General features: G+C 46.9%; 1 protein-coding gene across 1 annotated transcript in view; it reads right to left on the bottom strand.

Annotated features, from left to right (window-relative positions):
- CTNNBL1 (catenin beta like 1) overlaps positions 1 to 15,853 on the bottom strand; it is a 40,201-nt gene extending 24,348 nt beyond the window's left edge. Inside the window, exons 1-6 of the mRNA XM_048962731.1 lie at positions 14,605 to 15,853; positions 8,359 to 8,547; positions 6,265 to 6,371; positions 5,592 to 5,731; positions 2,420 to 2,517; positions 518 to 611 (exon numbers count right to left, since the gene is read on the bottom strand). Coding sequence (XP_048818688.1) covers positions 518 to 611; positions 2,420 to 2,517; positions 5,592 to 5,731; positions 6,265 to 6,371; positions 8,359 to 8,547; positions 14,605 to 14,634 — 658 coding nt within the window. The 5' untranslated portion in view covers positions 14,635 to 15,853. The remainder of the gene's footprint in view (positions 1 to 517; positions 612 to 2,419; positions 2,518 to 5,591; positions 5,732 to 6,264; positions 6,372 to 8,358; positions 8,548 to 14,604) is intronic.
- Positions 15,854 to 16,409: the final 556 nt, after the last annotated feature.

Genomic DNA, 16,409 nt, shown 5'->3' with positions numbered 1-16,409 from the left:
GGAACCAGAGGGATTCCAGTCCTGAATGACTGGAAGGTGTGGATGCTGGTGTGCTAACAACAGGAACACACTGCAAAACAGTTACTGTGCTGTGCAAAGGCTGGTGAACAGAGGGGTAAGGATGTACTTGTATGAATTACAAAAAGTTTTATTATCTGAAAGTCAAATACATTGCTAAGACACATACAGCTCTCAACTGGGTAAGCAGAGCTCACAAACAAGTACGGAGGAAATACAAGGTCAGCACAAGGCACAGAAATCCATCTGTGTATCAGCACGCTAACATAACAGCTCTGGGTAGAGGCATCCCACCAGCACACACGCAACAAATGTTAGCTGAAAAGATTACACTTTGCTGCAATTCACAATTGTGCTTGGAAGAAATTCACCACAGGTTCTCCACTTCAGTGCTGGCAGCTCAAGGGCAAAGCATGTGAGAAGGAAAGAAAGGGGAGGGATAACCCACCCCCTTTGTACAAAACACAAAGAAGCGAGAGGCTGCGCAACAGCCGCTTACCAAGAGTGTTGTGGACACCATCAGCTTCCTCCTTCACACTTTCATCCAGGCGCTCTAAATTCTGCACCAACAAGGCCACGACCTGACCCTCCACCTACATTGCCATGGTCACAGGCAAGATAAAAAACACGAGAGCAAAGTGAAAAAGGGAAGATGACAAAGGAAGGCCTACTAGACAAATAAATATCAATAAGCCCTGCTGAAACATCCTGCCAGACGTGATTCTGATCAGGTGACATTAACAATCCTGCTCTAAAATCTCAAAGGTAGCAAAAGGATTCGCCAAGTAAGTCTGACACCGTGTTTGTCCTAATTAATTAAACAGGTTTTAGGTTTCAGATTAAACAGAAAAACATCTGGAGGGAAAACATGAACCCTGTCAGTCTTATTTCCTGCATCAGCCCTAATTGATTCATAATCCCACAGAATTCTTAAGGCTCCACAAACCACCACATTCTAGCTGTCAGCTCCACCAGCATCTCCACCTTCAGCAGCGTGCAGCTGGTCTGCCTGCACTTTGTTACATCTCCACCTTCCTGGGCACAAAAAGCTGAAGGAACAACGCTCACACGTGGAGATTCAAATGTGAAAGATGAACGATCGCCAGCTGAAGCCTGACATTTAAATCCTGCTCAGATGAACGCACCAAGCTGACTTCAGAGAGTTAACGAAACCCTGACAGCAGAACAGGAGCAGAAACCCACGCCTGCAGCCGGGGTTGCAGCCCCTCACCACAAGCAGTCTGCACTTACAGCTGCAATTGGACAGAGGCCAGATTGACTTTGGCTATCTTCCCACTGTGGATGCGAGCTGGGAAAAGTTAGACAAAGTAACATTTGCAATGCAAAACATTGAACTGGTTTTGTGTTCAGTGAAACCATGGGAAAAAAAAATACAAAGTAGCCTAAAACATTAGAACTAAAACTAAGAAAAGTAATCTAAAAAGTAGATATCTAAACATTTCTCCCAAGAGATGCCTGACCTGCTTCTTTCAGGGAGAACAATACAACAACTAAAACTTGGCCATTACCTGTGGGCTGGCAACAAGGCAAACAGAGAAAGAACTTTGCTTCATTTACTCTCTCCCCACACATTTTACAGAAAACACCTCCTATACCAGCTCCTCTCTGCCATTTCATTCACCCAGAAACCTTTCCACAAAGGCAGAATAATTAAGAACAGCCCAGAGCCAGCTGGAGGGACCCAGCTCCAGGCCAATGTCATTAACCTCTGGAGGTAGCAGTGACTGGACAAGAGGGGCTGTAGGAGAAAACACAGTCACCAAACAAAACAATCAGAAGAAAACAATGATTTCCTGTCTTTCAATTTCAACCTAACAGTTACAGAACAAGACAGAGTCACAAGGTTTAACAATTGCAGCAACTCACCAACAGCTGCCTGAAGGCAGAACAGACATGGAGATCTCAATCCTTGCTGGGCATTGCTTCTCTCAGCCTGGCATCCCCCTCCCCCTGCCGAGGGACAGGAGGCAACCAGCAGAACACCAAGCTGCAGGGAAGCCCATCAGCACAATACAAGGTGCTCAGATGCTCTCTGCCTGGTAAACTCTCTTAAGACCAAGCAATGCACCTTCTATTACACGTACATCATTTTCTGGGGTCACTTCATCCCTACAGCACAGCGACCATAAAACCTCTGCCACCCTTAAAATGCATTAGTTCTGTTACATGGAAACTTCCCAGCTTTTTACTTCGTGTAAAGAAAAAAGCATAACCTCAACACAGTGACGTGTTCCAGTTCAACTACAACTAGGCCTGAACACACACCTGAGCCAGGTAACTTCAGCACGGTGCTGGCACTGTGTATGCACAGCCATGGCAAGATGGCAGCTCAAAGGATTCACTGCTCAGTCATTAAAATAACGTGGAGTTTACTACTTACCAGAGCGTCTATGAGGACTTCAGCTCCTTCTTCACTCTCATGGAGAGTATCTATATCAGTCAGCTCTTGGAGCAAGTCTACCACAGCTATGGAAACATGTGCTAGATGTTAAGGACAATCAACACAGCAAACACATTCAATATTATTAAAAAAAACCAACAAACAACACATTGCTTTTAGGCCAGTGAGCTCATGAAATGACACAGAACAGTTAACTCACTATATAGGTGGGGCACAGGAACACCAGAACACCAGAACGGGGGAATCTAACAACTAGAAATGATGAAAATGAACGTAACTGTGTGCATCCTGTGCCAGGATATTTTGCTGTACTTGATAGCACTAAATTTTTTTATGTTTTTCAGTCAAAATTTCTATAGTTGGCTTAACTAGGCACCATCTTGCACTCTGAGATTGAGCACAACCCAAAAGAAAGGCATTACAATAACCTGATTAGGGTACAGTGCTTTCAGTGCTACCCAGCTAACCCGATCAGCAGACACCTAACAAGGCCACAGCACGAAGCAGAAGCACCAACCCCCTTCTGGCTGGCCCAATTAGGACAGCACACTCCTCCAACCATGTACCTCTCAGGAGCAGCAGAGCTTCTGCCAGCCCAATTTCCACTCATTAACACTGGACTGCATAACACATGGCTCCCCTGACTGCTACACAGCTCTCTGGTACTAGGAGACGTATTCCACCTCATTAGAGCCACTTTCCTATTCTCTCAGACACTCCGATCAATCTTGCCCGATTCCCACTAGGGCAGAACAGGGTATGCAGTTTTCCACATGTCCTATATAACAACTTTGTGATGAATCTCTTTAAAATTCATAGGCTAACAACCCAGCCTCCCAGTTCTCCCGTTTGTGCATTTGCTCAGCCATACACGCAGTGACAGGAAGAGTATTTTAAAACATCTTTTACAGCAAGGTTACAGCCGTGACTTACCAGGAAAGACTGTAAGAGAGCTGCCTGTCCCACTCCCGAGCTAGCCTGTGTTGGGCACTGCTGAAGATGCTTGCCAGTACAATTACTGCTCTCATCATACTCTACAGCAATCCTCAGACAAGCCAGAGCTATCTGGACATTTTCATGATAGGAAGATGTCGCTTCCAGTTGCAGCTGCCATCAGGAACCAAACAGAGGGTGGCTGTGACTTACTGGGCAGGCAGTCACCTGCACTTACACAAAAACACGCTCAGAAGTGGCAGAGTATAAGTTTTGAAAGCAAGCTAGAGCATGTCTCAATAAGCAGGTTGTGTGAAAATAATCTGCCTTGCATTTATGCTGCAAGGAATCAACTTCTAAGCAACAAAAGCTGAAGAAACGGGCCATTAGGGACCGCATGAAGTTCATCAATCCCTTTTCCTCCTAAAATTGCTAACCACAGGGCAAATTCCTACCTCTCCATTAACTGACATGCAACTTGCAAACCCATTTAAAAAATTCAATGGCAAAACTGACAAGTCCTCACCTGCAGCTGTGACTCTAAGACAGCTTTTCATGGCTGAGGGAACAAAAACTGTGCTTCTGTGCATCCCAGCTACGAGCCAGCCCAGCAATCCCAGCCACAATCACTGCCATGTGAACAAGAAATTTAGGATAGCACGTTAATGCCATACACACAGTACCCCAAAAGATTCTGGTTCTGGCAAAAAAGAAAAAGCAATTAAACTATGGTGACCATGGAACTGGTTACGCATGGTAGGCGTCTCCTACTGTACACAGTAAATTGTTAACAACCATTTAATTGGAAGTAACTCTCATTACAGATGGCAGATAAGGAAAGCAGTGGTGGGTGCTGCTTGTCAGGGACCAGTACTCTACCAGGTCAAGGTTAAGCCACACACAAGATAAAGCAGCCAAACACAGAAAAAGATTTAAAAACTCGGATGTGCTTTCTAATGGAAACAGTGTTCTCTAATGGATATGCAAAAAAACATTGCTGTGCTGTTTTTACATTCTGATCATTGCACCCACTCAGGAGGAATGAATTATGACTTTTCACTATGTAGTACTACAAGGAAAAGCGTTAGAAAAAGAACCAACATCTCTACCTCAGACCACAACATTTTCTTCTTAACGGTCCTTTTAAAATTGCGTATTTCAAAACACCTCAGAAAGACTGATGAGTACTGTCCACTTCTTTACAGATAAAGAAAAGTCAAGAATTAATGACTTTCCCAAGGCCATGAACAACAAAAAGAAAAAAACACAAACCTCCTGTGGTCCCAAGTCAAAGTCCAGTGCCCTTCCCACTCAGCTTCAGCGCTCCTTCCATTCACTAACGTTTGTCAACACAAGACCTCTTCAATCATGTCACAACATTTCAGTTCAATCTACCGTAGAGCGTTTTACAAGCAATGCAGATTGAGCCCTATTTAAAAGGCTGCACAATGGTAGGCAAAGCACAGTTCTATTTATCAGCTGAAGGCTGAGCACGAAGGCACAAGGATATTCAGAAAACAACAGTATTTAATACCAGACTACTAAAACTTCAGCAGTATGGAGTGAAAATTCTCAGACATTTTCAGAGGACACACAGGGGTGAGGTTCAGTGACACAAGCAATAACTGCTCGTGGAGCTGCCATTGATATTTACACCATCAGAGGACCTACCCACAAATTCCAGCTTTGAGAACATCACACCAATGCTAGGGGCACATGAAAGACTTTTCACGTGTATAAATCAGGGTGCAGCACTGTGGTGAGACAGTCCACGGCAAAGAGCTGAAAGCATGAGCTCAGCCCTCTATAAAAACAGGTAAATTAGTCTCATTTTTACTAGGGACTGTTCCAGACAAAGGCTGCACACAGTTCAAGGTTATATGCTGTTAAGCCCATGCTTCAGTTTTTGCTGTGCTGTTTTGCTGCGTTGCTTCAGCTACACCATTTGTCTGTTCATACCCCGGCACAGCCACTCAAACTTAGGCAAAAGGTTCATAAAACAAGAAAGGAGAACAAAAACACTGGGGAAAAAAAAAATCAGAATCAATATTACTTGAACAAAGAAAGCCTCGTTTGAAAAAGAAAAAAGAAGGCATAAATTCAGTGCAGCGGAAAAGAAAAAACACACAGCAGCAGCCTGTGAAAGCAGGCTATAAGAGATTACAGAGAAGTGCAGAAAGCCTCTGGCAGGAGAGTTGCTTTAACCACTGGAGGATATCTGTGTTGTCGTGTCCAAGCAGCCCGAGGAGAGACTGCACTGCATTCAGCTCCACCAGCAGGTGGTACAGGTCCGGCATCGTCGCAATCACATGCATCTCCTGAATGATGTCATTTAAATCCAGTTCGGATTCCATGAACCTGAGGCAAGACAAGAAAAGCACATCGTTTGTGCTCCACAGACACAGCCCTCCTCCAAAAAGAGAGCAGCAGCCTCTCATAAGATCCCCCATAAGCCTCAGTCAGCCCAAAGCTACACGTTTAAAAACAAAGCGACCTCTTCAGATATCTAAAAGGGAAATCATGAAACCTCGTTTCATTTCTGTGCTCCCAAAATAAAAGCAACATGAACTAGATTTTTAATTTCACAGTCTTTTGTACAAACAGCAAGAATTTCATGAATCAGAACATTCCCCTTGGTTGCAAATTACTTTTTTCATGTCGGAGTTGAAAGTTTTCCCCCACCATCTACGGGTCTCCATCAGAAGTCTCAATAACATCATTTTTAATTAACAAAGTTAGTTTCAAATGCAGTTTCTGAGAACTAAATGGCAATGACTGTTGTTACATAAGTCTCGTGTAACTGAAAACAGTTACGTGTCAAGAAGTCAGTTTAGGGCTGGAAGAAAAGCCAAGGCTCAGCTGTGGTGCAGAGGGGCCAAACACAATCTTACTTCTCCGGATTGTCAGGAAACTTGATCCGCAGCTCCTGGTTTTTGTAAGATCTCTTCTCAAAGGTGAGAATCATCTTTTTCACCGAGCTTTCATCCAGAGGTTCCTCCTAACCAAATTGGAAAGGGCAGAAGACAGAGCTTAGCAAGGTAACCTTCAAGGGGTGCACACAGCACTGAGACCGTGCCGCCTGAAATGAAGCATCAGGGAGAAAAACAGCCGTCTGCAGCGGCCCTATCTGGCACCATCAGCCCCAGTGAAGCTTTCTGCTTCTGACAGAACATAGTAAATTTACATTAGCATCTTAAGCCCATGGGCAATTTCTTTCCAGAAGTTCATTGCACCATGTCTTTCCACAGATCTACATTTAACTGCCCTGAGTTTATGCTCTTCTGTATTTTTCTCACTTGGATAAGCCTTCACTTCTATTTTAAAGTCTTTTTCAAAAGAGAAAAAAAAAAAAAAAAAATCAATATTTTACTCTACTACTTCCCTTTCATTTTAGAAAGTCTTCTAAAGCATTTCCCAATTGGCAGTGTGACACCAGTGGTACATCTTCAGCTCCCTACCTGTTACCCACAAATACAATCCTGTTATTTTCCTTGTTTCCTGATTTTAAGGCACTTCTTTTATCACCATCACTACTACAGAAAAGTTCTCAAAACGAAACAAAGCAGGCCTCCACACCCCTTCCACCACGCTTTATATCCTGCTCATGGTTCAATCAAGACTCGCTCCTGGTTTTAAGGATTCCGCATGGAATGACTTGAAGCAACAATCTTAAAGCAGATAAAGAATTTCAATTTCAAACTCCATTACAATAACAACAGCAGTCCATGGGAAGATAGTTAAAGTCTGCCACTATTACTGGATTTTCTACTGCCTCAAGTCCAACCTGCCACAGCACTTCAGAGTTATGCCACCCCCCCATTCTGCTAACAATACTGTGACACCCAAACCATGTTCTTCCCCCAACAATTTCAATCCACAACAGCACTATCACAGGTGCTGACATTGCTTCCCTTTATTTCATTTGACTCTGCTTCCTCTTATAGGTATTACTGTAATGTCTCCATTAGAACCAGCTTTTCATGCGTGCCATATTACGGTGCCCTACAGATTAGTTTGCCTCCATCACATTTACTGACACAAAGAGCCTTTTGATGGCGCTTGGATTAACTGTGTTCCAAGATAATAAGAAAGAGATGGGAGTTCTAAAGGAACACTGGACTCCCAGCCCTTCCAATGGCTGGGTGGGAGAGCTGCACCTGACAAAGACTCACACAGTGCAGGAATCCACACGACTCGAGCTGCTCAGCAGGGCTTCTGCCTGCAGCCATTCATCCTGGAGCTCAGATGCTACAGAAATCCAGCATTATCTTCCTCAGCTACCAACTACCAGCAGCTAACTGCTATGGCAATAGCTCAACACCAGAAACACAAGGGAGATTTTCAGACACGAATGCTAGCAACACCATCCGCAAAGGAGGGCGATATTAGACAGACCTACAAGATTCTGCAGCAGTGTATTTATTTCAAATTAAAAATATAAAATCAAACAGGACACAGACAGGGAACATCTTTTCGATTCTACCAATCCATGTGTCACGCTTATAGTGATCTCTTCCCTGGCCCTTGGCAGAAAGGCCAGCGCTGCATTGGATTTCTGTCTCCAAGGCTCGAAGTCATTTGCCCTTGACAGCTGCTACCCCCCTCCGCTGACCCAAGACCTTTCTTGTATAGAAGAATGTTTATTTGCAGCTGCTGCACAGTTAGAAACAGAAGGAGACGGGGAGCAGCTGCATGCTTGAGAGTACTGATGAGAATAAGAGTTAGAAAATATTTTCTGGATTCTGTATAGTTTTCTAAAAATACAATTTAAAAAGTAATTCGCACCTCCTCACCTAAAACAGATGAAATCTTTGCTCTCTCCCCTCCCACTCCCCTCCCTTTAAGAAGCTATCCTTATGCTGAAGGAATAACCCCACCTCAGTGGGCACATGCCCAGCCATCCTCATCATCCACACGGTACAAAATGACATCTCAGGGAAGCAGTTCAGTTTTCGCTCATTTCCCACACAACACCCACAATTTACCTCTTCGTCCTCCTCTTCTCCATCCCTTTCGATTATCTGAAGAAGTTTCTTCTTCTCGTCATCGGTCTCCTCCTGCACAGCCGACTCCTCTTCCCTGTGACGCCCGTGCTCCCGCGCGCTCACTTGTTTCCGACGTGCTTTGATTTCTTCCTCCTCTTCATCACGGGGCCGCTTCGTCCCTCGGTTGGGCTGCAGTCAGAGAAACAACGTGAGCACAGCCCTCCTGTGACCCTCACAAACCGCAGCACCAACACAACCAGGCGTGCTGAGGAAATTCGGACAAGTCGCTTAAAGCACTTCCTTACACAATGCCAAACTCTGAAAACCAGAAAGGAAATGAATTTAGTTAAGGGGAACATCATAAGTCGAGATGGATGGCTCTGCCAAGAGCTGTGTCAACACCCTGCCTCGTTTGATCTATGAACGTGATTCGTGGGAAAACATCTCCATAGGGAACAGCCTGGTACTTACAGATGAGAAGTGCCAACACCGCTCTGCGGCTGGGCAGCCTGAAGGCTCCAGAATCAGCTGGGACAGCAGAGAGCTTCTGAGGAACAGCAGAGTGACATGCTTAAGCACACAGGAGGGAAGTATGACCTTCTTACCCACCGACTCCATGAGCTCATGGAGAATGCTGGCGTGCAGCTTAACGGCCCTTGATTTTCCCCATCCCTTTGTCTGAAGTTTGCGAGTGCTGTGTGGAGATCAAAGCCCAGTTTATGGAATGCAGGACGGGAGCACTGCTGCTCGCTGCAACTCTGCAGGGCTCTGGCACCAGAATAAGCAGTGGTTTACTTGGAACAACCTATCATTTTATTCTACAATTTCCATTTAATTGGCAAAATTAAACATAATTTGCCAAGGACAAGAAAACATCCATTAACCCTAATCCCATGTTTTAATTTAGACTAGAGGGGATGAAAGTATTTGCAACAGAAGGAAAAACTCTCTCCAAAAACGATAAGGATATTACATTTGGTCTTGCTCACTCTTTCTGAAGGACAACCAAGTACTTTATGCTCTGTAGCTACAGGAAAACAGGATTTAACTCATTACTATTTAACAGCAGCATGTGCATTCAGAACATTGAAAGCAGAATGCAAACACGTTCACACTTTCTGTCAGCCACTCAAGTTGCCTGGAAGATGGTTTCTTATTTTATCAGGCCTAACATTTGTCCAACCTATTTGCTAAGGTGCCATCTGCACAAATACCAACCCTCTGCTGGTGGTTTCTGTCTGACCCACCGCAGTCACAGCAAACTCACACGAATGCAAGGCCAGCTTTTAAATCAAACCAGAGCTGGGATCAAACCAGAGAGGAATCCAAAGGCTCACAAAGAGAAGGAGTGCTGGCAGTCACAGGAGGAAGCCCTGCAACATTCACCTTCCATGTTCCTCAGTTAAAGCTCCAGAAAATCATTCCTCGTTCTCATTTCTAAACATTAAAAAAGGAAAATCCAATGAGACCGGAGCAGTAATGAGGGACCAAGGGAGCTGTGCTTTGTCAGATGCAAAGTAATGTACCACGGGCAGGGACTACATCAACAGAACAAAACCTAAATTAAAACTCCATCACGAAACCAACCCCATTTCCTCTGAGTACACAATCCACAGCAGCAGCATTTACATCCTGTTTCAATCTCAATTATTTTTATCCTTTTTTGTATTTATGCATTGTTGGGGGGGAGGGGGGGGGGATCCTATAACACATAACAGAAGTCATTATGATAAATTATGGAAGTGCCCAGCATGCAATTATTAATGCTGCCAACACACTGGCAATAGACAGTAATTGAATTCCCAGGCAAGCGTTATTAAGCAGGCATTAAGGTTTTTCCTTTTGTTATTGATGTTATGCTAAACCTTACTGAGAATACTGCAATTTCTCCACCCGGTGCTATTAACACTAAGAAATCAAGGCAGAAGTGAAGCACCTGTGTTCCTGCCCGATACACCAGAGATGCACAGCCACGAGCAGCTGATTTAAGGCAAGCATTAAACTTCTGCTCATTGATTTTCAGCTTTGTTTTGCACTGCTACTTCCTAAAGGACTGTTAGCAACCAACAGGAATTAAGCACGCGCAGCGCTCAGACCGCAGCGTTTTGCTAAGCAGCACACGCTGAGCTTAAACACATTTCTTTAAATCACTGCCGAGCTGCACGCACCCAACTTCCAGCTTTCTGGCACGAAAAGGGAAGGTTAATTGTTTAATAAATAAAATAGCGGATTTTTTATTTTATTTTATTCTTATTTTTTTACTCGGTTGTGCCAAGGTGCGTTTGGCACAAAGCTGGAATGCATTGGAAAGCGCACAAGAAAACAATTCTTAAATTGCTTTATTAGTTAAGCTTAATTTTGTTCCTACTGAATGCAGTGCGCTCACAGTAATTTATTCAGAAGACATTTCCATTTAAATGCAACACCGAGATCACCACACACACACACACATAAATACAAAAGGTTTTTAATAAGAAAGCTGATGTTTATCAAAAGCAGTGAAACAACAGCTGCCCAGTGGTACAGAATTCTCCTCCTGTGTCTGTGCTGCACCACCCGCACTCGGGGCTCCCCAGCCCACGCAGCACAAACGTGCACTCCTTCGTGTGCTGCACACGTGAAGATGCCCCAGAGCTCAGAGTGAGGATCAGCTCGGGGCTGCCTTGCCCTCCTTGGGGTAGCGGCCGCATGGAGATAAAATATCTCCTTCCCTAGAGCTCACCTTCAGCATCAGGGAGCTTTGCAGAAACCTTGCCAAAGGAGTTTCATATTACCAAGGCATTTACTTCGTAAGTAACCTTGTTACCGTGAAGCTCTGAAAGTATTAGTTCATGAAATCTGAAATAAATCTTCGTAAGTGACACAGCTGCTGTGTGGCCACGCCAGCCAACTGCAACACACACAGAGCAGCGCTGCAGAACGCAGCTGTTGTGCTGGGGCTCCAAAAGCAAACCTCACACCTCCACAGCCATCTTCTGGATCTTGCTTCCAACCAGGCTGCTGCCAATCTCACTTGGCACCGAAGCACAGCACCTCTCGGTGACCCATTACAGACTGAGGCAACTGGACCCAGGACAGCGTAGTAGCCTCAGGAATCCCAAGAACTCCAAGTGAAAGACAGGAAGAACAGAGCTGCACCTGCATGGGCAGTTTACTGATTTAAGAGAATGGATCCCTTCCCTCTCTACCCTTCCACACTGTAAGGCACACAAGTCCCCGAGGCAATGTGCTGCTATGAGAAGCACACAGATAAGGAAAAGACACAAAGACAAAACATGAAGTTTCACCTCCTTGTTCTAAATTACAGCTACCACATGAAAATATGAAACAAAAATATATACAGTGACCAAAAGCTGCATGTTTGTTTGGAGGGTACAAAGACCATCCCTGGTCCTGCAGGTGCTTATTTGTTCTTAACTAATGCAAAAAGGGATGAGGAGAGAGATGGCAGCCACTACAAGCTGCAGAGGGACTCTAATGGAAAGCATCAGAGGAATAAACACCAGAGCTGTGCCAAGAGCACGTACGTGGCCACTGCACAGCTCCCTCACTGCCTCCTCTCAGTCTCTATAGGAGCAAACATGTTCATCAGCAACCCTCAAAACTGAAAACTTGCCCCCCTACAATACCAAGTATAAGCTGTATCCAGAAGCAGCAGCTGCTAAAACTACCAGCCCTGCAGCTGCCCACCAGGACACCTTTGAAAGCTCAACACAGCAGTGCTGTGTCCCAGCTCAGCACTCAGCTGCAGCCACCTCTGTGAGGCCAGAGCCCGATGTGCCACACAGCCTCAGCAGCAGGGCAGGGAGGCACCCAGGTTTCTTCGGCTGATTTTTCCACACTTCCCAGTTTGGTGGCCAAAGACACAGGTGGAAAAGAGAGCAAAAGGTCTGCACGCAGCTGCAGGAACCACACCAAAGAAACTCCCAGCACGGGGTCACAGGCAGGAGGCCATCATGCTCTGGCTGGGAGGCGCAGTGAGAGCAGCCAGCAGCTCGGCTGCCTCAGCCATCAGACACATCCATTATGTCACAAATCCACAGCAAACTGCCTGGGCCAGCAGCTGAAATCACCGTATCCCTCCAACACGCTGAGATCCACCCCACCACAAGCAGTGTTCCACCAGTTCCACCGGCAGGACAAACCTGCTGCACAAATCGCACCCCTGCTACTGCTTCCCCTTTTGTTCTTCCATTTCACAAATATTTCATTAAAAAATTAGCAGTGCGTAATCATCGCTCAGTGCTGAAATCTGCATTTAACGAGAACTGAAATAATCTCCCTTATTCCCTCCCACGCCAATTGAAAGAGATGCCTGAAAATAACCAGAGCTGGCTTTGTCCCTGTAATTACCCGCTGTAATCAGAAACCAGACACGGAGGATCTGGGCACAGTCTTTCCGGGCAGAACAGCAGCAATATTTAATCATCAGTTTAGACCATCTGCAACTGTTTTGCAGCAACACATAAAGTTTATGGATTTCTGAGCTTTGTGTAAGCTGCCAGGTGCTGGGTCTGTTTATTTGTCCTTTTTTTTTTTGCTGCAGGAGGTTCCTTTCCTCATTCTGACAGACACTGAGTGCCCAGCTGGCAGCACAGAGCCTGAAATCTTCCATGCCAAATCTGGCACTGAGGGAGAACATCCCGATTAAGCAAGGGCACGGATGAAGTGTTTAGAGGAGAAAATTTTGAAACAATGTAAAATTGGGCTTTTTTGCTGAGGGAAGCTGAGAAGACCAACTCATTTGCAGCAGAAGATTAAAATCAGACAGCAGCCATCATCACCCAGCCCTCCCTTGACAGCCACTGCTGCCCTGCAGCGAGGATGGATGAAGCTATCCCAAAGCAGCACACTGCTCCATGCGAGGAGAGCATCAGACCTCACACTGGTTAACCTCCATGCAGGCAGAACCAGAGCAGGGTGGCAGCTGCCTCACAAGCCATCCTTCAGCCTTGTCTTGGTAGCAGCAGCTCTGTCACTGACCCAACTCCATCCCACCACACAGCAGCATGGACACAGGCACAACACAGTTCTGGTAGCTCTGAATTTTATGAGAACATACACAGGGCGGCCCTGCTGTGCTGCCTGTGGGACAGCAGCTGCAGGCAAAACCCATCACTCCCTGCTTCCATTCCAACATTTCAGCCACAGATACCCCACAGAAGGGGACTGTGTCTCCCCAGAAACAGAGCTGTTGCACTGCTTCCTGCTCCCCACCCCTCTCACCTCTGTTCACCTTTCCACCTAATTCCAGATGTCTGAATCTGGGGACATGTGAAGTTCAGCTCTTACTCTAATGCCCTACCTCACCTCCTGACACAAAATCATTTACGTCCTGGGAAGAGATCTGGAGAGCACAAAGTCAGGACAATGCCTTCAAGAGCCATGTCAGTTGAAATTTAAGGAATAACCTCAGCAGCTCCTGCTGCAATGCCTGGCATCCACAAAGCAGATTTCCACCTCCAGCTTCCACAGCACCCACACCATGCTGCCATGAGCAGCGACCCAAGGGCAGGAAAAGAGCCCAACACAGAGCTGTAGGGAAACCTAAGAGATCAAAACACAAGCATGCACTTTGCTTCACAGGAGATTGGAACTCGGAGAACTTCAATATTTTCAGAGCAAGAGAAAACCAAGAAAAATCCAAACTAGAACTTGATTAAAAATTTATAATGAACAGAAGTTCAGTGCAGGTTTACCTTTACGGGAACACAAGAAATGATCATTCTAACTTAGTACTTAAAAAGCACGGGAAAAAAAAGCAGAAACCAAATGTGAACAGAGCTCAGAAGAGCAGGGCAGCACGGCCAGCACTGCGTGCACTCAGCAGGAGGGACAGAGTGCAGACAGAGGGCAGCCACGGCAAACCCCAAACTTTAAGGGAGGAAGAAAACATCGTCCTGGAGCTGACACAAGTGGAAATCTGATGGAGTTCTCAGATAAAGGCATTACGATACCACGGAGAAAGAAAAGAGAAGGGAAAGTTTCTCAGACCTAAACGCAGTTTAACCTTTTTCCTCCCAAAATACCACGCTCTGAAGCTACAGCAGCAGCCGAGCAAAGCAGGCGCAGCGCCGCGCACACCGCGAGGCCTTCCAAGAGAGCGCAGCCAGCCGGGGAGCAGCCGCACCGCCACGCAGCTCCGCACCGCCCGGTCCCAGCCCCGAGGCAGCCGGAGCGGCAGCCGCAGCTCAGTGTCAGCGGGGTCGGGGCCTCCCCGGTGCCATCCCGCCCTGCCCGCCGCACCTGGTAGCTCAGCAGCTCCCCGACGTCCATAGCGCCGACCGGGCCCCGCCGCCGCCAAACTGTCGCCAACCACCGACAGAGCGCGACACCGTGCCGTAAAGCGAGCGGCGCAGGCGCGCCGCGAGGGCGCCACTCTGCCGGAAAGCGAGGCGTAGCGAGCGCTGCCGGAAAGTGAGTCGCAAACCGCCGCCTCGTCGCAAAGCGCTGCCCCGACACCTGCGGGATCCGAGCCCGGCTGGTGATGCGACTGATACAGGGGCGGGGGGCGGCTCAGCTCGGCGCAAACCTCACGGAATGTTTTTCAGCTGTTCCTGAGCGCCTTTGAGCAAAAATCGTTATTCGTAGCCCAACGGCGGCTGCGGTGGCGGCGTTAGCTCGGCGGGAGGGCGCGGGGAGGAATTAAAGACATCCATCACGTGCGAGAAGGGCCCAGCGCCCCGCCGACAGCGAGAAGTACTGGAGCTGCCGGCCTGCGAAATTACAGCCACAAATCTGTGCTTTGGGGTTGAGATAAATAGCAGATAATTGTTGGCTCATTGGCTTCCCTTCACCGAGCGCTGGGAAAATGGCTGAGAGCTCTGGGGGGCTGTGGGGGGCTCTGAGGAGCAGCAGCAGAGGCCCCAGGGGCTGGCAGTGAGCACAGCGCAGGGCCGTGTGATGCGGCTGCCACTGGAACAGCCTTCGGCTGCTGCCGGCTCCTCCTGCATGTGCTCCCGTCTCAGCTCCAACTCAGCCTTATTGCAGCCCAGGAAACCCAATTCTCACTGAGCTGCTGCAGGGCAGGATTCAATAACACAGTGTTTTCATCCAGCAAGGGCAGCGGGAGCACAGGGACAAAATATTGAATTAAAAAGCAAAACCAGAAGCGAAAAAATACAACAACAACAACAACAAAAAACACCCAACCAACTCCGATAAACGAAAGGACAGACAGGAACAGAAGCCCTTGGCACAGGGCATGGAGCTGCTCCAGCGCCCAGAGCTTCAGGAGGGCTGTGCTGCACCCTTCAGCCAGGGATCGCGGCCCCATGGCACTGCAGAGAGAATCCCTTTCTTCGTTTGATTCCTGGTTTGGCTTTCAATCCAGATGCCTCCAGATCTAATTCCGAATAAATAATTGTACTGAGTAACCCTGGTCCCCCGGTGATTAACTAAACACACGGAGGCTTGCTGAAATTGAATTAGTGGTGTGCGCTCAGCCGTTATTGCCCTCCCCACATCATGCATATTAATGAGGGGTTATTAAGAAATGTAAATGATGCCTCAGGGGGTTGGGAGTGCAGGGGGGGGTTCGGGGCGGCGTGGGTTGATATGACAAACCATTAGGAAAACAGCCTGATTGAAGCCACTTTTTAATTATGTCAGATCTTGCTCTTTCTTGGGTGCAGCGGCGTTTCCGGATGTTTTCGTTTTTATTAAAATGAGACAAAAAAGAACAAGTCATAACTGGAATGTTAAATTAGCATTTGCAAAGCAGAAAATCCGCTGGCGCTGAGCAGCTCTGGGGTGAGGTGGGGGCTCTGTGGGGTGGGGGGTGTAGGGCTGTGACCCTCTGGGCCGAGCCCAGCCTGCCCTGTGCTGGTTTGGTATCACTGGCCAGGGAAGAGTGAGCGTGCCAAAGCTCATGCATTTTAACAGGCTCTCTCAAGCACTCCCCACACCGTGGAATAAAAGCTGACAGGTGCAGCTGAGTTAATCAGAGTGGATAATGGAGGGAAAGAAAGAAATCTCACACCAAATTGCTGCAGGAATCGTGAGCCTGGGCTCAAAGGTATCCAATTAAATGAGGATGAAGCTTTAAGGCA

The sequence above is a fragment of the Lagopus muta genome, chromosome 16, assembly GCF_023343835.1.
Source record: "Lagopus muta isolate bLagMut1 chromosome 16, bLagMut1 primary, whole genome shotgun sequence".
Lineage (NCBI taxonomy): Eukaryota > Metazoa > Chordata > Aves > Galliformes > Phasianidae > Lagopus > Lagopus muta.
This window is presented reverse-complemented; position numbering and strand designations above follow the sequence as displayed.